Genomic DNA, 23,872 nt, shown 5'->3' on the forward strand with positions numbered 1-23,872 from the left:
GGAAGAAATGGGTTCTTAGTGATGAAGCTTAGGTGTCAAGGCTGAAGGCTGCGTTAGTGCTAGACTTCCATATTGTGAACTGAAAGTCGCTCAGTTGTGTCCGACTCTTTGCAACTCCATGGACTATACAGTCCATGGACTTCTCCAGGCCAGAATACTGGAATGGGTAGCCTTTCCCTTCTCCAGGGGATCTTCCCAACCCATGGATTGAACCCAGGTCTCCCGCATTGCAGGCAGATTATATACCAGCTGAGCCACAGGGAAGCCCAAGAAAACTGGAGTGGGTAGCCTGTCCCTCCTCCAGGGGATCTTCCTGACCCAGGAATCAAATTGGGGTCTCCTGAATTGCAGGCGGATTCGTTACCAACTGAGCAATGAGGGAAGCCCTGGAATTCCACCTAACGGACCAATAAATACCTTTATTTTAAAAACTGGCTCTGTTAAGTATCTTATGACTTGCAATATAACATGGCTTTGATAATATACTCACTTTTAAAGTTCAAAATCCCAGCTAATTTCTTCTTTTCTAAATATAATTCCTAATAGTAAGTCGATGTATTATTCTTTTCACTTGGGAAAAGATGTGCCTAATTATTCATGGAAATGGTTATGTCTAATGGGAAAAATTAGACATAATTTTCAAAAAAGATCAGTGAAGAGTAGTAGAAAGAGACAACAGCTCTTACAAACATTCACTTATATACTCAGGAGGTTTCTGAGTCGTGGAGCTCCTAACGCTCCCAATTCAAAGTGGAATATAGTCTTTTCTTACTTCATAGTGTTTTAAATTAAATAGTTACATTCATTACTTCCTTTATTTTGTCCAATTAAACTTTGCAGTAAACATGACAATCCTCATTTGACAAATGAGGAAACTAAATTCAGAGAAGGAAAGTAACTTGTCTAAGACCATACAAATACTGAACAACAGACCTGGGATTCCCTGAGTTTCAAATCCATATTCTCGACAGTTGTAGCAGACTGACTGACTTTGAAGTTGAAATCTACTACAAACACCTTGGTGACCATAGGCAAAATATCCTTTCTGTGCCTTGGTTTTCTCATAAATGCAGTGGAGATAATAATAGTATCCACTTCACAGGATTGCTGTGAGGAATAAGTGAGGCAAACTTAGGAAGAGCTTGACAGTAAATGCTGAATACATGTTAGTAAATATTACACACTGCACTCTTCTATGTCTGTGTTGGTCAGAGAAGACACAGAAGGTCCAGAAGGAAATTTGATCTCTCCTAAATTAACCCCACTGATGCTGTTTCGTGGTTCCTCTGTGGCTCAGACGGCAAAGAATCTGCCTGCAATGTGGGAGATCCAGATTCTAGCCCTAGGTCAGGAAGATTTCCTGGAGAAGGGAAAAGCAACCCACTCCAGTATTCTTGTCTGGAGAATCCCATGGACAGAGAAGCCTGGTGGGCTATACTCCACAGGGTTGCAAAGAGCTGGACACAGCTGAATTACTAACACACACATGTACACATGCTGTTTCACAGTTGGATAATGGTTCCTATCCCCTTGGCAATGTGGCCTGGTATGGAACAGATTGTGTGTGCGTGTGTGTGTGAGCGTGCACTCGTGTGTGCTTGGTCATGTCTGACTCTTTGCAACCCTACGGACTGTAGCCCACCAGGCTCCTCTGTCCATGGGATTCTCCAGGCAAGAATATTGGAATGGGTTGCCATTTGCTCCTCCAGGGATCTTCCACAGCCAGGGAACAAACTCACATCTCAGTGTCTCCTGCATTGGCAGGCAGATTTTTTACCACTGAGCCACCTGGGAACTGGGTAAAAATTAAGCCACTACAATTGTTAAAATAAGTTATTTCATTGAAGCCTTATTTTTAATGCAAATCTCAAAATCAAGAGTGTCATTCAGAGATCAGATCTAATGATAAAAGAACAGGCTTTGTGATTTATATCAACCAACTATTTTAGTGGTAAGAAATTTGCAAAAAAAAAAGTAGTCTAGGTTCTATAGTGGTTAATAATATGTTGTTTTAGAAACAAAATTCTAAGACCAAGGTTGTCTAACTTTATCTGGAAGTACTGCAGTGTGGTGATATTTTCCCTTCCCTTTGCCAACTGCTATTCACTATCTAAGCTGCACCTAAAGTTGTCTATTCAGGGAAGCATTCCTTGCCTTTTTGCACCAGGACAGGCTGCCCTGTGCTTCTCTGCTGTAGTATTTAACAGTATTGTCATTTAACAGATTTTTAGTGTACTTGTTTATATCATGTCCCTATCCCCCTATTGGCTGAAATTCCATGAGGGCAGAGACCACTTTAATGTCAGTGCTCAGATGTGCCTTGTACTTACTTACTAGTAAGGACTGAAAAAAGATTTGTTGAATGGAAGATCGAAGAAACCGGCAAATAATCAACGAATACATTTAACATAAGTTTTCCCCCCCAAATCATCAAGTTATATATGTAGTTTAATTAGGTTTAGTATATAATATTTTGATGATACTATCTATAAAATATAGTGCCTTTTCAATTAAAATGGAATATAAGTGGACTTGAAGTCATAATTCAGTCAAAGATATTTGCCTTCTTGATGCTTTGTTTTGCAACATCCTGTGATCAGCTTTCCTTCCTCTCATACCCAGTCCTATTGGATTTCCCCACCAATCCCATTTCCTCAACTATTTATTCTTACCTCTCCCAATATCTTCATTTAGTAGATGGTAATGAGTATTAAAATTTATAGCAACATCCCTAAATGAAGTCAAGGGAGAGTATATTTTTTTTATTTTTTTAATATAAATTTATTTATTTTAATTGGAGGCTAATTACTTTACAATATTGTATTGGTTTTGCTATACATTGACATGAATCCGCCAGGGGTATACATGTGTTCCCCATCCTGAACTCCTCTCCCACCTCCCTCCCCACCATTTTTTTAAATTTCAAGTCAAGAAGCATTACATTACTTCCTTCAACCAACTTTGTATTCCCTCCTAAAGGAACTTAAATTTAATTATTTAAAGGATAGAAATATCTTTTGTTTCACTCAGTAGGTAAAATTAAGCGAAAAGTCTCTTTAAGAGTAAGCTTATATATAAAAATGCCTCTGAGTATATGCATAGTACTCAGAGATGATGTGATTTTACTATATGAAATGTTCTGTAGATGAATGGCCAACAGGCAGATGAAAAGATGCTCAACATCACTAATTATCAGGGAAATACAAATCAAAACCACAAGGAGATATCTCATGGTACCTGTTAGAACAGCTATCATCAAAAAGACACAAAATAACAAAATGCTGGTGAGGATGTAGAGAAAAGGGAATCTTGTGCTCTGTTGGTGAGATCGTAAATTGGTATACTGCTACTGCTAAGTCACCTCAGTCATGTCCGACTCTGTGCGATCCCATAGACGGCAGCCCACTAGGCTCCGCCATCCCTGGGATTCTCCAGGCAAGAACACTGGAGTGGGTTGCCATTTCCTTCTCCAACGCATGAAAGTGAAAAGTGAAAGTGAAGTCGCTCAGTCGTGTCTGACTCTTAGCGACCCCATGGGCTGCAGCCTACCAGGCTCCTCCGTCCATGGGATTTTCCAGGCAAGAGTACTGGAGTGGGGTGCCATTGCCTTCTCCGGTAAAGCCACTATGGAAAACAGGATGGAGGATCCTCAAAAATTTAAAAATAGAACTACCACATGATCCAGGAATTCCACTTCAGGGAATATATCCAAAAGAAATGAAAACACTAACTTAAAAAGACACCTACACCCCATGTTCACAGCAAAATTATTTACAATAGCCAAAACATGGAAACAACCCTAGGGTCCATTGACAATGAGTGGATAAAGAAGTTATGGTGTATGTACATACACAATGGAATATTATTTAGCCATAATAAACAAGGAAATCCTGCCATTTGTGACAACATGGATGAAATTTGAGGGCATTATGCTAAGTGAAATAAGTTAGACAGAGAAAGATGAAAATACTTTATGATCTCACCTTTATGTGGAATCTAAAAAAAACAAAAACAGCAAAAAAACCAAACTCATAGAAAGAGATAAGATTTGTAGTTTTCAGAGGTTGGGGGTTGGAGGTTTTGGGGAAGGAGGAATTGAAGGAAGGTGACCCACCTGGGAAAGGTGACCTTCACCAAAGGTATAAACTTCCAATTTATAAGATACTGGAGATGTAAGGCACAAGACGATGACTATAGTTACCACCGTTGTACGATGTATATGAAAGTTGTTAAGAGAGTAATCCTGAGTTCTCATTATAAGGAGAAACATTTTTTTCCATTTCTTTTTATTGTATCTACATGAGATGATAGATGTTAACTAAATTTATTGTGGTAATCATTTCATTATATATGGAAGTAAAACCTTTAGGCTGTATACCTTATCTCAATAAAACTAGAAAAAAGAGAAATATCCTATAATAGGAAAGCAATGATACTGCTTCAAGAAGAAAGAAAGCATCCTATTTTCATAGCTATCAGAGAAAACACAATCATGTATTATTAGAACTAGAATATACACAGTCACCAACTTTCAAAGATAGAAAAATTAATAAAAATAATTTAATTCTCTACTTTAACCAGCAAAGTATTAAATTGCTATAAGACACTTTCCCCAAGCTATTAATTAATCTGGAATAAAAAAATCAGTCACTTTATTTACACTATATATCTTTTCTTAAAGTGTAAAATTGGAAAGTTATAAATACATTGGGTAATAGATCACTGGGTAAACTTAAGCTAACTAGATAGGAAATAAACAGAACTATAATATATTCAAATCTTTCAGGAATTTAACTCAGACATTTTAATGATAAAGTCAAGGTTGCAAAAGAGAAGAGTTTTATTTAGCGGTTGCAGAAAATGAATCAGGAATAAAAAAGCATTGAGTTCATTGTATATAGCTTACTGTATAGACTTGAATAACCAGCTTGACCTTTGAAAGTCTTAGGGCTTCCATTTATCTGCTCTCTAAATATACTTACAATAAAAATGCCATTAGAAGTATGCTGTGAGGATTAATGTCAGTGAAAAACTGTGAGACTCATGGATAAGAGATGAAAAGGAACTCTTAAATACCATAGCTATAAACTAATTAAATTTTAATGTTACTTAAAAAAATCACATAGTTATCTGGGATAGATTCATGGATGATACATTAATATCAATATTTTATTTATATTGTATTTGAAGTTTTAGATATAATAAATCCTAGCAAGCATTTGAAAAATACATGAAACAAGATCATCCGATACTTATTTTTTGCTTTGGAAACAATCCCTATGATTCTGGGTCCTCAGAAAAATTTTAGCCTGCTTAGACAAAATAATTTGTTCTTAATCCTGGAACTCTTTAATGTTAATTTTATGGTAACAGAGATAAGGATATGAACTAAGGGTTGCACAAAGTAGACCTGTAATGTCCTGTAATGTCCCCTCATTATCCCTAGCCCTAATTTTAGCCTGCTTAGACAAAATAATTTGTTCTTAATCCTGGAACTCTTTAATGTTAATTTTATGGTAACAGAGATAAGGATATGAACTAAGGGTTGCACAAAGTAGACCTGTAGACCTGTAATGTCCCCTCATTATCCCTAGCCCTCTTCTCCTATGGCATTTGCACAGTGCTGGGCGCTGCTTGCTATTCAAATACATTGTTATTATGATGATTTATTCCTAATGTGAAAATGTGGAAACAGTAGAAAAATTCAGGGTTCTAATAACATGTTAAGAGTTGAGATTTTTAAAGTTCTGAGATATACATATATATATATATATAGATATACATATATATATGTATATAGATACAAAAAATTACAGCCCCAGCCATTTATTGTGTCAAGCATTATTTAGCCTAAAAAAATTACCACAAAATTATTTTGAAGCGCACTTTCCAGTATATCTGAGAAGCAGAGTTTAATTGACAAACATTCAGTTGTATGGGCTTCCCACATGGCACAGTGGTAAAGAATCTGTCTGCCAATGCTGGAGATGCAAGAGATGCAGGTTCAATCCCTGGGTCCAGAAGATCCCCTGGAATAGGAAATGGCAACCCACTCCAGTATTCTTGCCTGGAAAACTCCATGGGCAGAGAGCCGGGTTGGGTTGTAGTCTATGGGGTCACATAGAGTTGAGCACGATTGAGCATGCACACACGCAGATATGTGTCTCTTCATGTATTATGTGTCTGAGTGTGTGTGTGTGTGTGAGAAAGAGAGGGAATGAATCAAACAGCATAAATAAAATGTTTATAATATCTTTGAACCAACAAGATCTATTATTTGTGAGAATAACAAAAGTTTCTGTGCTAAATAGCATATTGAAAAGCAGAGACATTACTTTGTCAACAAAGGTTCATCTAGTTAAGCTATGGTTTTCCCAGTAGTCATGTATGGGTGTGAGAGCTGGACTATAAAGAAAGCTGAGTGCCAAAGAATTGATGCTTTTGAACTGTGGTGTTGGAGAAGACTCTTGAGAGTCCCTTGGACTGCAAGGAGATCCAACCAGTCCATCCTAAAGAAAATCAGTCCTGAATATTCATTGGTAGGACTGATGTTGAAGCTGAAACTCCAATACTTTGGCCACCTGATGCGAAGAGCTGACTCATTTGAAAAGACCCTGATGCTGGGAAAGATTGAGGGCAGGAGGAGAAGGGGATGACAAAGAATGAGATGGTTGGATGGCATCACCAACTCAACGGACATGGGTTTGGGTGGACTCCGGGAGTTGGTGATGGACAGGGAAGCCTAGTGTGCTGCGGTTCATGGGGTCGTAAAGAGTCGGACACGACTGAGAGACTGAAATGAACTGAACTGAACTGAACTGTGCTAAATAAATCAGCCAGAGGCAAAGAAGGCAACATTTATTTCTTTTTAGGTAAGACCTAACATTAAATTTTCCCTAACTGCTTTGGCTATTGGAAACAAGTTCAAATTATGGAAACAACTGCTTTTAGAATTGGGAACAGAGAATGGAAAAGAGACACCTGTGACTTTTTGTGGATGCACAGTATTTCTTAGAGACTTAGATATAGATTAGAACAGCCCCTTCTCTCACTCTACAATGAAGCCACCTTGAGCCCATCTGGGAAGAAGTTTCAAAGCTGCATATGAGGTGTAAGAGCACAGAGTGTCTGACTCCAGACAGCACTCCTACAAGACCCCACACCGGTGAGTGAGCTTTCAAAGTAGTGTGAGAAATGTCTTTCTCCTTTCTATGGTACTTGTATTCCTACTATTGGGAATAGGGTGCATGACTGGAGACATAGCAGGTAGCAGAGAAATATTTTACCTTCTCATGTGAGTTTACACCTTCATTTTCTTCCTGGCTTCTCTTCCTGTTAGAGGGTAAGCCTAGGGCTCATTTGTTGAAATTCTTGAAGTGTTATATTATTAATACTACAGATAGTTGATAATATTTATTGAGCACCTATTACATTATGTTCACTTTAGACATATTATCTAGTTAATATTGCAAAGTTTATATTAATATTTTATACTGGAGCCTTAGAAACATTAAGTAACTCACACAAAGGAAGACAAAGACTTGACGCCTCCTCTCTCACACTGCAGAGACCACATACCACACTGTCTCCCACTTTTCACAGAAGGGTGTTTAGTAGCCCTTGATAGATTATAAGGTTAGAAGGGGCTAAACTGGAGTTTAATGCATGGTACTGCTTCTGTAAGTCTGTTCTCCTAATACAATCTGAAGAATTGGAGGACCATTACAAAAATAAGAAGTATTCAGATTAACAATCAAGTTGACCAAAACTGAAAGGAAAATGATGTAAAAAAAAAAAAAATCACCATCAAATTACTGGCCAAAGTTAATCACCTCAATCTGAATGGATGGAAAATATTTTAGTGGAAGACAAGTAAAATATTTGCTTAATATAGTCATTTTCTTTCTCTCTTATAATAGAGAAGTTTCTATACATTTTCTAGTTATTTGCCATGTTTCTGATAGCTTAGAAATAATATCCTTCCTTAACCAGCACTTGAAAATGATCTCAGCATCAAAAGTACTTCTCTGGAAAAAAATGAAATTGTATCATGCAAAGAAGATATTTTCTCTAGACAGCTTAAGAACATCAAGGTGCTTAAAAAATTATTAATGTGATCCTAGGATCTCTTTCTAGAAAAATAAATTTTAGAGAACCTAGGCAAAGTTCATAGCTCTTAGTGTAAATTATCGATATTACTCTATTTTCAACTTTGTTTTTACTGTCTAAATGACCTGCTATTTCAGTGACATGGACTTAGGTTTTTTTTGTACTTTATTGTCCTAAAGATGATATAGCAAATATTACAGGTGTTAGATAATGGCTATCATTAAAAGAAATTCTATAAACAAAGATTTAGTTAAGTTATATGAATTAAAAAAAATCTTGAACTACATTTTGCTGATACCTTCATAAAAGTATGAAATCATTTAGATTCTCTAGATTTTACAGAAAACCCTTAAAAATGCCACAAAGATGTATAACAAGACATAAAACTGCAAATATTAACTATTTCCTTGAAATATAATTTAAACTTGGTGACTAGGACAAGAAAATGTCACATTCCTTTCTCTTGCTAAGGAAATTGCATACTTCCTTTGGAAAAAGAAAGAATATGCAGTCTTCATAAGCATATATGTGACAGTTTTAAACTTGTGGACTTGTTTTTTTCAGGGTAAAGTTTTCTATAAATTTTCATGATTATCTCAAAGTTGAAAAAGAAACAAAGAAGTAAAAGCAAAACATTAACCTTATATGTACAAATACTAAAAACAACATTTATGTTATATCTGTATTTTGTCCTTTCTAAATATTATCCTGTTACATAATTTTCAAATTCATCATAGAATGAATATGCTCTCAAATTTTTACCTATGTTTCCCTCCGTGATCTACAATATTCTAAATGAAATATTAATCCTCTGTCTTTATCAGGATCTGTGAAGCAAACAGGTATGCATTTTACTAAGTGGAAAACGGGGCAGTGACATGAGCATTGAACTACTGATGAGTGCCCAGTGTTTGATTTATGGACCACAGGCTGCTGTAATATTTGGTTAAGAACACTAATTTTACTTGGGAATCAAGGAATTCTGGAAATGAGAGTCTCTTACAACACAGATCACTCAAATATCCAGGATTTCACTAAAATGAGCTGAATAAAAAGTTTAATAGCAATATCAGACATGGTTATAAGGGCTTTATGCCTATTTCCTCATTTAATCCTCACAGTAACCTTATGAGGTAGGAATTGCTTGTCTCCTTTGTAAAGATGAAGAAACTGAGGCCACAGAATTCAAGGACTTTGTCAAAATTTACATTCTCTGAGCTGCCAATCCATGTTCTTAGCCACTGTGTAGGTTTTAAATTGTTATTGTCTATGTCTCATTGGAGAAAAAAGATGGATGAGGTAGAAGAGGTCAGGAGGAGGTCTATTCTGTCCATAAGGGCTGGGCCCTTTATGATTTCAATTCAGGATGCCTGGATTTCAAGTCCTCTTGGAAGACAAGCTGGGTCACAGGATCTCAAAGGGCCAGCCCAGAAGCTCTGAGGGAGACAGGAAAGTCCCTGGCTCAGCTCTCCGGCCCCTGGCAGACTGGCCCGCGGTGACTTTGATAATTGCTTTGTCCCACTGGCAAGTATGTTGCAGGAAAAAATGCACACAGGCACATAGATATGTGTATGTAGAGCTGTGGGTTGGTTTTTTTTTTTTAACTTTTTTCCCCCCTTCATTATTAATAGTACAATAAAAGCATGCTATCAGAGCTTAGCAAATCTATTTAATTCTTAATTTTGCTTAGCTGTAAAAAAAGCTTGCATCTGAATTCACAATTCCAATAGCGTCTCCCTGTAGGAATAACTTTCATTATGCAAGAAATAATACACATTAGTGTGCCATAACAAGAATAAACCAGAGTGCACTTTATCACAATCAATGTTAAATACTATATTTTTCCTACTCCAAATATATTTATGAGAAAGATACCATTATATCTCATATATATCAAATAAAATGAAAATTGTCTAAGAGTTTTTGGCTATTTAATGCATTCATTTACAAATTAAACTAATTTGATCATTTGTAACATAATTTTCCTATATTTCAAAAGTATATATAACATTTTTATAAGCATATAAACTGATTACCAACATTACTGATTAGAACAACTTTGTGATTTTAATCCTCCCCAAATGATCAAAAGTAGTATATTCTATGGAACTCACCTTTTGTCCATTCATCCCTGGAATTCCAGGTACTCCAACAGAACCCTAAGGAGACATATGATTAAAATAAGTTGATATCATAAGCACAAAATAGTTCAATTCTAAATTTATGTCATATTAATTATGTCAGCTATAACTTTATCTTACTAAAACATATCTGAGAGGCTATGTTTTTCAGATCTTATCCACTGTGTTCTAACACACAATAATGTAAACAGACTCATCAAGCTTTTCCAGAAGCCATGAAGTTAAATCTCACTATGTTTGTAAATATCTACTTAACCCTAATATGATTTTAAAAAATTTCACATCATAAATTGAGATCCAAAGCTATCAGAAGGCCTCATGGCTCCAAATTTGGGTGCTTTCGAGAATTAAATAGGCTTAGTTTCATCTCAAAAAAGCTTAGCTGTACCAGTAACTCTTGAATTTCATGAAATGAAATACCATAAAATAAATGGTAATTAAAATAACAACCACTGGAAGGGACCCATGTTGTCAAGTGAAATTTGTTGTATTTGAAGCATTTCCCCCAGACTCCGGGAATATGTTTAAACCGTGTGAGGGTGAATATATCTTCCAAAGTAGACTAGACAGGATGTCACCAATGGTGAACATAGACTAGGAACAATACCAGTCCTATACACTGAATATTATGTTGTCTGTGTGTGTACGCACAGCACTTGGATGCGTGCACATATGAGCACTGGGGTGATTAGGATGACTGGGCAGCAGAAGAGAAAAGTAGTTACTACCTGAGGAAATCTGACATTTAACTAGATACAGAAACATTAACAAATGTTTTCAAATAGTGATGTCATTTTCCTCCACACACCTTCCTTTAAGGCTCTGGAGAAATCATTTTTTAAACAGAATGTGCTTATTTTTTGTTTAGCACTGTAAAACAGATTTTTCTTAGTAGATGCGTGATATTAAATTTTTTAAAGAATAATGGAAAAGATTAAAATAGTAATTAGAAATCTAAAACTTCTCTAAAAAATAAAGTCTATTAAAAATATAGTCATTTCATGCAAAAAAAATTGAGATGGCAAGTTCCTTAGTGCTGTCTTGGTGATTATATTGAGTGGGTCATTAAAGGACTTCCCAAAGCCTGAGGCAGTAATTTTATCCTGGTAGCATGTGGATTAGGGTAGCTTTACAATTTCACACCATACTTAATAGAGACATTATTGCGAAGGACAAAGTGTTCCTATACACAAGTTGTCTCACTATACACTGGCTTTTACTTGGTTTGTGGGATCATGTTTCAACAGATGCCACATGCCCAAGCTTGGGGGATAAACGTCTCTATCTTTGATAGATTCCAAAGATAAAGAATAATCACTTTTCCACCTGTTGTAATACAATTATCATTATTATTTTTTGGTTTTCTGCAGGTTAAATATCCTTGTATGTCCTCCTTGTAGGGTGGGAGGTGGATAGGGAGTGGGGGCTCAGTGATGTTTTGTTCGCAAAGGGCCATCTACCTGCTATTGATGTATTTACTACTGTAGAACTGATGTAATTTTAAAAGTGATAGACTCTCTTCTCCAGAATGTAAAGGGTCAAGTCTGATGGCTCTGGATAATGTTGAAATGACAATTGGGAAGCCATTTTTTGGGTTGCTTCAGCAAAGGGAGATACTAGTGGGCCACTTGAATATAGCCACCAAGCAACAAATACATTCTTTGTTCTAGTCTGTTTAATGGTCTTTTGACAATCATATATATGTGCAAGACCATGCATTTAATTTGCAATGTCTTATGACCCTTCAGATTCTAAGTTTTGTCACGATGTTTTACTAGTATTGGAATTAAAAACTCAATAACCTACACGTTTGGCAGACAGCTTAAAAAGAGTCTGCTCTGGATTTATTGGACTTTCTATAATGGAGTCAATCAGAAATCTAATGGCTCACGTTATATGATTGTATTTTTAGAAAGCAGAATGCACAAACCAGACTGCTTTGGTATGGCTCACAGTAGCAAATTCCATTCCCTTCTCAGGCCAGTCATTAGGCAATGGAGATATAATTACTTTCACAGTATTGTTTATACTCTACCTTTTGTCCTGGAGGCCCCAGAGGACCCTAAAAAAGAAAAACAATTCAATTAACATAATATTGTAACCATTTTGAACATAAACGACTGATTAAAGTTGTCCTATTCTGTAAGGTTCTCTTTGCTGAAATATGCTGATGTTGTGTACATCAAGGAAAATGAGAATTTTTGGTTGGAAGTACACAATGGGTCTTTTCTTTTCTCTTGTTCTCTTTTGAAGACCATTATGCAGTAGGATCCTGATTTTCGCTTTTAAAAAAAGAATCACAACATTGTATATCAACTACAAATTAATTTTAAAAAATAACCTTTGTCCTTCCAGTGCATCTGTTTCTTCAAATACCTGCAAATCTATCACTTCAGTCTCATTGAAAAGGCTGGAGATGTTGCTTCTACAAGCACTTAAAACGCAATGCAGTTCCCAGCCTACCGACTTGTTCTATGACTTCTGCATCTGCAAAACTTCAGGAAGCAGATTTGCAAAGGAAATCATTGAATAGCATTATGAAGAAACAGGTTTTGGTCTATTCTTCCTCTTTTAAAATGGGGCCAATCGACCTGCATAAAAACTTGTTTCCAAACTAGGGGATGCCAAAGTCAATTGTGGCAACTAGTGTGCACCAAAAAAGTGAACAAAAGATGCTGTCAGCTGTTGCATAAACTATGACACTGGGGTGGGAGGAGGGGGGAGAAGAAATATAATATTTAGGAAGATGAATGGGAATATTTACATTTAAAATGGAAATATGGCAGTCCTGAGATTTAGAGTTCTTTGACTGCCAAGTCAATGTTGGGGATCTGTTGGCTTTATTTAGAGCAAGGCATTCTTTGAGATGGTAGAAAACAGCATAATGAGAGCTATAATTCTGACTACTGAGGTCTGTTTTTAAATAAAAATATTAAGCACTTTTCTTCCAATTCCTTCAAAAATGCTTTTAACTTTAGTGTATTTTAACAAAGCTATAGATCCTCCATCATTCCATGTATTAATAAAAAGCTCTTTATTCCATTACACTTGATGGCTAACTTATTTTCAATGTGTGACATTTCAGTTAATCAGCATTTTACATTTGGACTCTAACATAAAATAAAGCAAGAGAATGGCAATTAGAGGAAGAATTGGTCATGCATAATTTTTTAATTAAAAATACACAATGTTTAAGAACATTCAGAGAATCTGTTCCTCGCAAATTATTTTGCAATCCTCAGGAAGACTAACAATTGCCTCATGTAATCAGCCCTAGGTTATTGAAAGTGCACCGCGAAATATCACCTTTATATATTCCTTTTTTAAAAAATGTAGGATGTAGCTTTATTGACTCGGTGACAATAGAGGCAAGGAGATGGAATGTTCAGACATATAAAAAAATTAATACTGGCCTACAAGCCTAGGAACTGAAAGAAAGTGAAATTTTTTCTTTTTTCCTTTTCATTACAAAAAGTTTAAAGCATGATAAAGGGTAGGAAGAGTAATATAATCTACACCTATGTATTCATCACTTATATGTTACACTTATATGTAACAATTAATATTTTGCCATATATATTTCTTTTTGATTTACTCAAACAACCATTTTCTTAATGAACTTGTTATCTCATATATCTGCATGGTCTGACTTTCTCTTCACTTTATCTTACTCCATCAATTTAAAATTCTCTGTTTTAGATTTTGCAGAGAAAACAAAGTCTCTAGGAATAAATTTCCCGACATCATGTCTCTCATCAACCCAAACCCATGTGGCTCTCCTTCCTATATCAGAGCGGGAAGAAGCTCTCCTCCCACAGGGCAGAGGCATCCATAGACTCTGGGATCCATCCTGGCCTCCATCCTCAGGGATCTTTCTCAATCAATTATCTCTGTAACCATATCAGAGCCTCCTGCTCTGCATAGGTTCCTTCCGCTTAGCACATAAACATGTGTAATCATTTCCTCACTTGGGTAAATTGTTTGGGAAGTGAATGTTAATGCTAAGTAAAGGCAGAATCTGGAAGTTGCAGTGATAGGAGATCTGAGAGTGAAGAAAAGACTTGGGTTTCATCATTGTCTAGGATTCTATTTTTTCAAGTGTCTCCAGAGTATTTCACTTTTTAAAATGTTGATGTTGAAAAGGAAATCATATAACAAAAAGTACATCAATTCAATGTTTAGACTGAGAATGTATATGTTCAATTCAAAAAGGTTTGTTTCCCATTTCAAACCTAACTGCCACTTGAAAGAATACTGTTCATTAAATTGGACGTTTTGTACATTGACATATAACCCTGGAGGGGAAATTTTCAGATGAAAATAAGAGCAAATTTTAAATCAGATGTTTTAACTAGAGATGAACATATCTGGTATTTTCTAATTTTGTCTTTGTTGCATGATCATAGTAAGTCAGAGATTTAGAACAACTGCTCACAGCTCTGAAATCTGTAAAATCTTATTAGTTGTATATTTTAATACAATACTTAATAAAAGTCAAAGGAGGTTATAAAAATCATATTTTCTCGCTGTTACAAAACTACCGCCATTTTTGCTAAACTCCAAAAGTAAAAGCAGTTTTAAGATGTAGCATTAATTTTGAATTGTGAATACATATATTATAGATTTACATAACTATGTTGCCAAGGATATATTCTCAGCTACCAAAAGTATGCATATACTCCTGTGATCGTGCTAGCAGGAAAAATGATTGCAAGTCAAAGATAGTGTCATATATTATTAGAAGGGAACTAGGAAAGTTCAGTTCAGTTCAGTCGCTCAGTCGTGTCCGACTCTTTGCGACCCCATGAATCGCAGCACGCCAGGCCTCTCTGTCCATCACCAACTCCCGGAGTCCACCCAAACCCATGTCCATCGAGTCGGTGATGACATCCACCCATCTCATCCTCTGTCATCCCCTTCTCCTCCCACCCCCAACCCTACCCAGCATTAGGGTCTTCTCCAATGAGTCAACCATTCCATGAGGTGCCCAAAGTATTGGAGTTTCAGCTTCAACATCAGACCTTCCAATGAACACCCAGGATTGATCTCTTTTAGGATGGATTGATTGGATCTCCTTGCAGTCCAAGGGACTCTCAAGAGTCTTCTCCAACACCACAGTTCAAAAGCATCAATTCTTCGGCGCTCAGCTTTCTTCACCGTCCAACCCTCACATCCATACATGACCACTGGAAAAACCATAGCCTTGACTAGACAGACTTTCATTGGCAAAGTAATGTATCTGCTTTTAAATATGCTATCTAGGTTGGCCATAACCTTCCTTCCAAGGAGTAAGCGTCTTTTAATTTCATGGCTGCAATCACCATCAGCAGTGATTTTGGAGCCCAAAAAAATAAAGTCTGACACTGTTTCCACTGTTTCCCCATCTATTTCCCATGAAGTGATGGGACCAGATGCCATGATCTTAGTTTTCTGAATGTTGAGCTTTAAGCTGACTTTTTCACTCTCCTCTTTCACCTTCATCAAGAGGCTCTTTAGTTCTTCTTCACTTTCTGCCATAAGGGTGGTGTCATCCACATATCTGAGGTTATTGATATTTCTCCCGGCAATCTTGATTCCAGCTTGTGTTTCTTCCAGCCCAGCGTTTCTCATGATGTACTCTGCATAGAAGTTAAATAAGCACGGTGACAATATACAGCCTTGACGTACTCCTTTTCCTATTTGGAACCAGTCTGTTGTTCCATGTCCAGTTCTAACTGTTGCTTCCTGACCTGCATACAGGTTTCTCAAGAGACAGGTCAGATGGTCTGGTATTCCCATCTCTTTCAGAATTTTCCACAGTTTATTGTGATCCACACAGGCAAAGGCTTTGGCATAGTCAATAAAGCAGAAATAGATGTTTTTCTGGAACTCTCTTGCTTTTTCAGTGATCCAGAGGATATTGACAATTTGATCTCTGGTTCCTCTGCCTTTTCTAAAACCAGCTTGAACATCTGGAAGTTCACGGTTCACGTATTGCTGAAGCCTGGCTTGGAGAATTTTGAGCATTACTTTACTAGCATGTGAGATGAGTGCAATTGTGCGGTAGTTTGAGCATTCTTTGGCATTGCCTTTCTTTGGGATTGGAACGAAGACTGACCTCTTCCAGTCCTGTGGCCACTGCTGAGTTTTCCAAATTTGCTGGCATATCGAGTGCAGCACTTTCACAGCATCACCTTTGAGGATTTGAAATAGCTCAACTGGAATTCCATCACCTCCACTAGCTTTGTTCGTAGTGATGCTTTCTAAGGCCCACTTGACTTCACATTCCAGGATGTCTGGCTCTAGGTGAGTGATCACACCATCGTGATTATCTGGGTCATGAAGATCTTTTTTGTACAGTTCTTCTGTGTATTCTTGCCACCTCTTCTTAATATCTTCTGCTTCTGTTAGGTCCATATCATTTCTGTCCTTTATCGAGCCCATCTTTGCATGAAATGTTCCTTTGGTATCTCTAATTTTCTTGAAGAGATCTCTAGTCTTTCCCAATATGTTGTTTTCCTCTATTTCTTTGCACTGATCGCTGAGGAAGGCTTTCTTATCTCTCCTTGCTATTCTTTGGAACTCTGCATTCAGATGGGAATATCTTTCCTTTTCTGCTTTGCTTTTCACTTCTCTTCTCTTCCAAGCTATCTGTAAGGCCTCCTCAGACAGCCATTTTGCATTTCTTTTCCATGGGGATTTTCTTGATCCCTGTCTCCTGTACAATGTCAGAACCTCTGTCCATAGGTCATCAGGCACTCTGTCTATCACGTCTAGACCCTTAAATCTATTTGTCACTTCCACGGTATACTCATAAGGGATTTGATCTAGGTCATACCTGAATGGTCTAGTGGTTTTCCCTACTTTCTTCAATTTAAGTCTGAATTTGGCAATAAGCAGTTCATGATCCGAGCCACAGTCTGCTCCCGGTCTTGTTTTTGCTGACTGTATAGAGCTTCTCCATCTTTGGCTGCAAAGAATATAATCAATCTGATTTCGGTGTTGACCATCTGGTGATGTCCACGTGTAGAGTCTTCTCTTGTGTTGTTGGAATAGGGTGTTTGCTATTACCAGTGCGTTCTCGTGGCAAAACTCTATTAGCCTTTGTCCTGCTTCATTCTGTACTCCAAGGCCAAACTTGCCTGTTACGCCAGGTGTTTCTTGACTTCCTACTTTTGCACTCCAGTCCCCTATAATGAAAAGGACATCTTTTTTGGGTGCTAGTTCTAAAAGGTCTTGTATGTCTTCATAGAATCGTTCAACTTCAGCTTCTTCGGCATTACTGTTTGGGGCATAGACTTGATTACCGTGATATTGAATGGTTTGCCTTGGAAACGAACATAGATCATTCTATCGTTTTTGAGATTGCATCCAAGTACTGCATTTCGGACTCTTTTGTTGACCATGATGGCTACTCCATTTCTTCTAAGGGATTCTTGACCACAGTAGTAGCTATAATGGTCATCTGAGTTAAATTCACCCATTCCAGTCCATCTTAGTTCGTTGATTCCTAGAATGTCAACGTTCACTCTTGCCATCTCCTGTTTGACCACTTCCAATTTGCCTTGATTCATGGACCTAACATTCCAGGAACTAGGAAAAAGCAGTGTTGAATATAAGACGCAGACATGCATTCAAGTAAGTACAGACACACACACATACACACAGATAGCTATTTTGATCAGTATTTTGCTTATGTATATATTTTTTGAGTATGCACTGATGAATAATCCCATTATATATCTGTGGCATTGTGGTTATTAAATTTAAGCTTACCAATCAATGAAAGCTTCACTGATCAAAAATTGATTTCGAAGTTAGGGTATGTTGCTACCAGTTGGTTAAGATGTCCACATCTGAGTAGTTTTGTGGCCTCTAGTATAAATACAAATTTATAAAACAGTGAGCAAATGCCATAGAACCACTGACTAACTTATCTAATCTTTTGCAAACTTATATTCTTGGCCTGAATAACGACTTGGATGAAGACTCATAAATTCATTATTCACCAGTCAAGCTAGTGTTTCCTATTATTCCTAAAATTAAAACTGTTCTCATGTTCTAAGGTTTCTAAAATAAATCCATTATTGTTATCCCATGTCTTAAAACTTTGAATCAAATAGTTTTCAAAACTGAGTCAATCTTTTTAGTTCATTTTTATTAATCAATAAATTGTTCTTTTCTTACGTATTTTCTTGGCGGGCACTTTTATGTTTGCATTTACTTTGTAGACAACCAGTTAAGATGAGAATAATCTAGTTTCTTTTATTTTCTGTTATCATTTCTTTATCCTTACCTAAAGATTGAAAATTGTGTAACATTCAGAATCTCAATATGATAAATTATATTTAAGTTCAATTCTAGAAGTGTTAAACTATATCTTAAAATATACTCACTTTGACATAAGCTCTTGGTCAGAATGTCTGAGCTTTTTTCATTAAAGGATAAGTGAACATAACTATTCAAAACATAAGAATCAAATGAGCCACTGAAAACTTCTAAGTGTGGAGTAATAACATCACTCATCTGTACATAAATGTTGGCACCTAAGTTTTCATGTTCTTTCAGAAAAGACTTTAGAGAGTGATGACAAGTTAAGCAAAAACTTATCAACAAGCAAGAAATTATACAGTGCACTGATTCTCTTTCCTGTTCCTGCCCCACTAGATTCCATTTTTAAAGATTATATAAAATATTATGTATAAAAATGGCAGTCAAGTAAGTTAAACGAATACTGTAGTTCCCACTTAGTGATTGCCTTTACCAAATGGTGGGTTACTGGGGCTTGAGGGCGATCTTTTACTCCTCCAGATACTTAACTCGAGAACATTCTCCAGTTCACCCTCTTCTTTAGCAGCATTGCTCTGTTCTTGTTCAACCCTCATCTCTCTCACCTAAGCTAATGTCACACCCAGCTAAAAGCCACCAAATTTTTAGCCTTCTTCAACCCTTTCTGCATAGTGATGCCTGAGGGACTTTTCTTAAAAGGCTTTCAGGTTCATACCTTTCCTCAGTTGAAGAAGCCATGCTTTCTCATTTCTACCCCTCTGCACCTCTGCTGTCTGTTCCTTTACTGGCCTTTTTTTCTCTGGTCTTCCCTCTTCCAGCCATTACATAATTCAGAGCTCAGGGCCGCCCCTCTCAGGGCTAGGTCCCCTTCTTTTGTTTTTCAAAGTACCCTTATGACTGCACTTCTTCCCAGAATTTACCAACAGAGCTGTGATTGTTGGGTGACTTCTTTCTTCACTCTAAACATCTCTTATCATGCACAATAGTTGGCATAGTAAATGCTCAGTTCTTTTGGGTTCATTCATGAATTCATCCACTTAGCAGTTTTTTAAATACCCATTAAGTGTCAGGCAATGTTCTAGGCACTGGGGATACAGTAGTGAACAAAATAAATGAAAATGCAAGCCCTCCTGGACTTCATAGTCTAGTTAATGGAGAAAGATAGCACAAAAATAAAATAAACAAGTAAAGTATAAAGCTGTGTCAGGTGGTAAGTATTAAAGGTAATAGGGGGGTTGGAACTGGGAGAAGTATATGTGGTGGCACTTAAAATTGGGGATTTGGTGAGGGCCTAGGGGTAAAGTGACACTTGGATAGAACTCTAGAAGAGGCCAGCAAGACAGTCATGCATGTAGAAGGAGCAAGAATATTCCAGGCAAGGGAAGAGGAAGTACAAAGGTCAAGAGGTGGGCACATGCTCAGAGTGTTCAAAGAACACCAAGGAGGCAATAGGTGGGTGGTAGAAGGCAGGGCTGTGGAGAGGGAAGGGAGCTCACATGTGTATGGCCTACAGGTGATTGTCAGCAAAATGGTGCTTACTCATCACTTCTTGGCAAATAGATGGAGAAATAATGGAAACAGTGAAGACTATTTTCTTGGACTCCAAAATCTCTGCAGATGGTGACTGCAGCCATGAAATTAAAAGACGCTTGCCACTTGGAAGAAAAGCTATGACCAATCTGGGCAGCATATTAAAAAGCAGAGACATTACTTTGCCAACAAAGGTCTATCTAGTCAAAGCTATGTTTTTTTCAGTAGTCATGTATGGATGTGAGAGTTGGACCATAAAGAAAGCTGAGTGCCACAGAATTGATGCTTTTGAACTGTGGGGTTGGAGAAGACTCTTGAGAGTCCCTTGGACTGCAGGGAGATCCAACCAGTCCATCCTAAAGGAAATCAGTCCTGGGTGTTCATTGGAAGGATGGATGCTGAAGCTGAAGCTCCACTACTTTGGCCACCTGATGCAAAGAATTAACTCATTGGAAAAGACCCTGATGCTGGGAAAGATTGAAGGCAAGAGGAGAAGGGGGTGACAGAGGATAAGATGGTTGAATGGCATCACCAGCTCGATGGACATGAGTTTGAGTAAGCTCTGGGAGTTGGTGATGGACAGGGAAGCCTGGTGTGCTGCAGTCCATGGGGTTGCAGAGAATCGGACATAACTGAGCAACTGAAGTGAACTGAGCTTGATAAAAATTATAGGAATGAATAATGAGTACATAGAGTAAACCAAATTTCCCCTTATATCTTAGACAATAGTGTCTCGTGATAAGAATGACAACACAGACTTAGAGAATGAACTTATGGTTGCCAGGGTGAAGGGACAGTTTGGGAGTTTGGAATGGACATGTACACACTGCTATGTTTAAAATGATAACTAACAAGGGCTTACTGTATAGCACATGGAACTCTGCTCAGCATTATGTGGCAGCCTGGATAGGAGGGGGATTTGGGGGAGAATGGATACATTGTATATGTATGGCTGAGTCCCCTCACTGTTCACCTGAATGTATCACAACATTGTTAATTGGCTATACCCCAATACAAAATAAAAAGTTTAAAATAAAAAGAATATAAAAACAACAGAAAAAAATAACAATGACAAGATTTTTCACTCCTGTTCACCAAGTCATTCTAATGCTACAAGCCTAATCTCATAGCCTCTAGATTACCTCTAAGTGCAAGAGTGAGTGGAGTAATTCAGTTCATAGTTTCTACATTGAAACTGCAAAGCAAAGATCATTTTGGCCACGTGGTCTCATTCGCTCAGAGACTGTCATGGATGTGAATGTAGGTCTAAGGTCTCTATTGCACTTCAGAAAGCCATCATGCAAAGAGTAGGTAGAATTATCAACCCATGGTAATCTTCAAAGCAGGCAGTTAAGAAATGGATATTTCTATAACTATTATGCATTGGCTGCACTTTCCAGCTTATAAACATATCATTTTTTTAATTAAAAAGTCTTTTGTTGGAAAGATCATGGAACAGAAGAAAAATTAACAAATTTTTCTGACACTACTGATGCTAGCACAAATTTGATTGAGGTATTAATTACTTAAACAGGATGTAGAGTTTCTAAATGATGTGCTTTAGGATGCCTCTTGGGAGGTGTTTTAAGGCAACTTCTGGTTGCCTGCTATTAGGAAATGATGTTCTGTGTGAGCGGGGGGCGGACATAGTTCCTGTTCTGTCCCCGATGGCTAACAGTAAAACTGAAGCTCTGAAAGCTGCTGGTCATTCCTGGATGCAAGAATATACAACCAGCTTCTGTAATAAAAAACAAAGGGAGCAAAAGAGAGGCGGTCCATCTGTGAAGGAGAGAATAAAAGCCCCAGTCTATTAAGGCACTTAAATCACTTCCTTTTTGAGTTAAGAATTGTTCCACGATTTAATACAAGTTAGGCAAAATGAAGAAAATACTTTTTAAAGTCTGTTTCTATAGGAAAAATGATATAACATATAATCTAACTTATTGGAGTCATAAAATGTTAATATCAGACTTTCTCGAGTTTGGTGCAACAGACGTTAATTATAACTTTGTGAAAGCTATTAACCTGGTCACAAGATCAGAAAATACATAAAATTGGTTATAAAGAGTAAGAGGAAATTTGAAATAAATAATAGAAGCTTGTCTTACTTAAGAAGGATTCATATAAGATGGACTTTTTAACATTCCGTGTTCCACTTGGATGTCTGATGAGAGAGGTTCAAGAAACATAAACTCTAGCCACTATTATATGGGAGTCAGGAGTATAATTCAAGTGATGTTTTACAAGATTCAGATTTCATGGCTTAAGTGTGTGGAAATGCCAAACTAGAAACTTTGGGGAAATGTTTAGAATATAACACGTGCTGATATGTTTTCAGTATAAAAGCCAATGATTCAGATGAACTGGGTAAGAAGGAAAACAGCATAAACAAAAAAAGAGTGGGACAGAGCTGAGCTGAGAGAGCCTCATTTTTCTTGTGAGTCCTCCATGGATTCTCTCTTCAGTCACACTGAGTCATCCATACATGAAGACTTCAGGTAAAGGTCCTCATCATTCTTTGAGGCTCAGCAACCTTCACTCACTTCCTCTGTGAACCTTCTCTAGTTCACCCAGACAGAGCCTGTTTTTGTCCTTCATGTTCCTTAAGCACATTTTAACTGGCTGTATTTTAATATATTTACATATTTATAAAAGCTACTTGACTAGGGAGCAAATTCTTCAGGTCATATATTTTACATCCTCAGCACCTAGGTCAGTTCCTAGCAAATAAATCATTATCGACTGCATTGAAACAATGAATTAGTAAATATGAAAATTACTAAATTCCATTTACCAAACTTCTGCCATTGTTTTACAACTCTAGCTATCTTCCTTCCTATCACTGGAAAGAGCTCGTTGTTTTTTTTTTTTAATAGATGGCTGTCTAAAACTTTTAATCAAATTAAAAAAGCAAAATCTTCCAGTATATATAAACAATATTTTGAAATAAAAATGGTTGTCTCACAGTAGTACTTAATAGAATCAAAACACTAGGGTGGTTCATCCATCATCATCTATTTAGAAAATGCATGGAGAAGCTCCAATACTTTGGCCAGCTGATGTGAAAAACTGACTCATTAGAAAAGACCCTGATGCTGGGAAAGATTGAAGGCAGGAGCAGAAGGGGACGACAGAGGATGAGATGGTTGGATGGCATCACCGACTCAGTGGACATGAGTTTGAGCAAACTCCGGGAGTTGGTGAGGGACAGGGAAGCCTGGTGTGTTTCAGTCCATGGGGTTGCAAAGAGTTGGACACGACTGAGCGACTGAACTGAACTGAAGCTCTTCTTATGGGAAGTTAGACATCATTCTATTTTTCTCCTTAAAGTCCTCAGTTTTGAGGCACTTCAAGTATCTGGGATTTTTTCATTTCAATAATATCATTCCATAATTTCTATTTGAAGAAGTTTCTCTAAAACAGGTCTCCTTTAGAGCCTATCTATAAGATGACATGTTACTATATTTTAATTCATGAATATCTGATGAAAAAAGTTTTAAATGCAGTAATTAATTTTTTAAAAGAATAAATTCTTTTTGACTTCTCTATCTCATGTGCTGACTTTTGGGGAAAAATATTAAACCCAGATGATTCATTTGTTGGTGTTTCTCAAAATCTTGAAGCTCTAACCTCTTTAAGGGAGGTCTCTTAATGCTCAGGAAATTAAAGAAGCTATACATTTTTCTTACCACTTGACGAAACCAGGACCCAAGACTAAAAATTGAACATTAACTATGGCCAACAGATTTAAGACAATCTAGATATTTGAGAATCTATGCTCTGATTAGATCCCCAAACAGAGACTCTAACACCTCCTACCAGAT

At 37.1% G+C, this 23,872-nt stretch overlaps 1 protein-coding gene across 3 annotated transcripts in view; it reads right to left on the bottom strand.

The window, feature by feature from the left end:
• The window catches only part of COL25A1 (collagen type XXV alpha 1 chain), a 499,505-nt gene that overhangs the window by 97,215 nt on the left and 378,418 nt on the right, over positions 1-23,872 (bottom strand). For all 3 annotated transcript variants that reach the window (XM_081556987.1, XM_081556824.1, XM_081556908.1), the window contains 2 exons: positions 12,286-12,312; positions 10,224-10,268 (listed from right to left, as the gene is read on the bottom strand). In XM_081556987.1, coding sequence (XP_081413113.1) covers positions 10,224-10,268; positions 12,286-12,312 — 72 coding nt within the window. The remainder of the gene's footprint in view (positions 1-10,223; positions 10,269-12,285; positions 12,313-23,872) is intronic.

The sequence above is a fragment of the Giraffa tippelskirchi genome, chromosome 1 (genome assembly GCF_054371585.1).
Source record: "Giraffa tippelskirchi isolate mGirTip1 chromosome 1, T2T-mGirTip1v1.2.pri, whole genome shotgun sequence".
Lineage (NCBI taxonomy): Eukaryota > Metazoa > Chordata > Mammalia > Artiodactyla > Giraffidae > Giraffa > Giraffa tippelskirchi.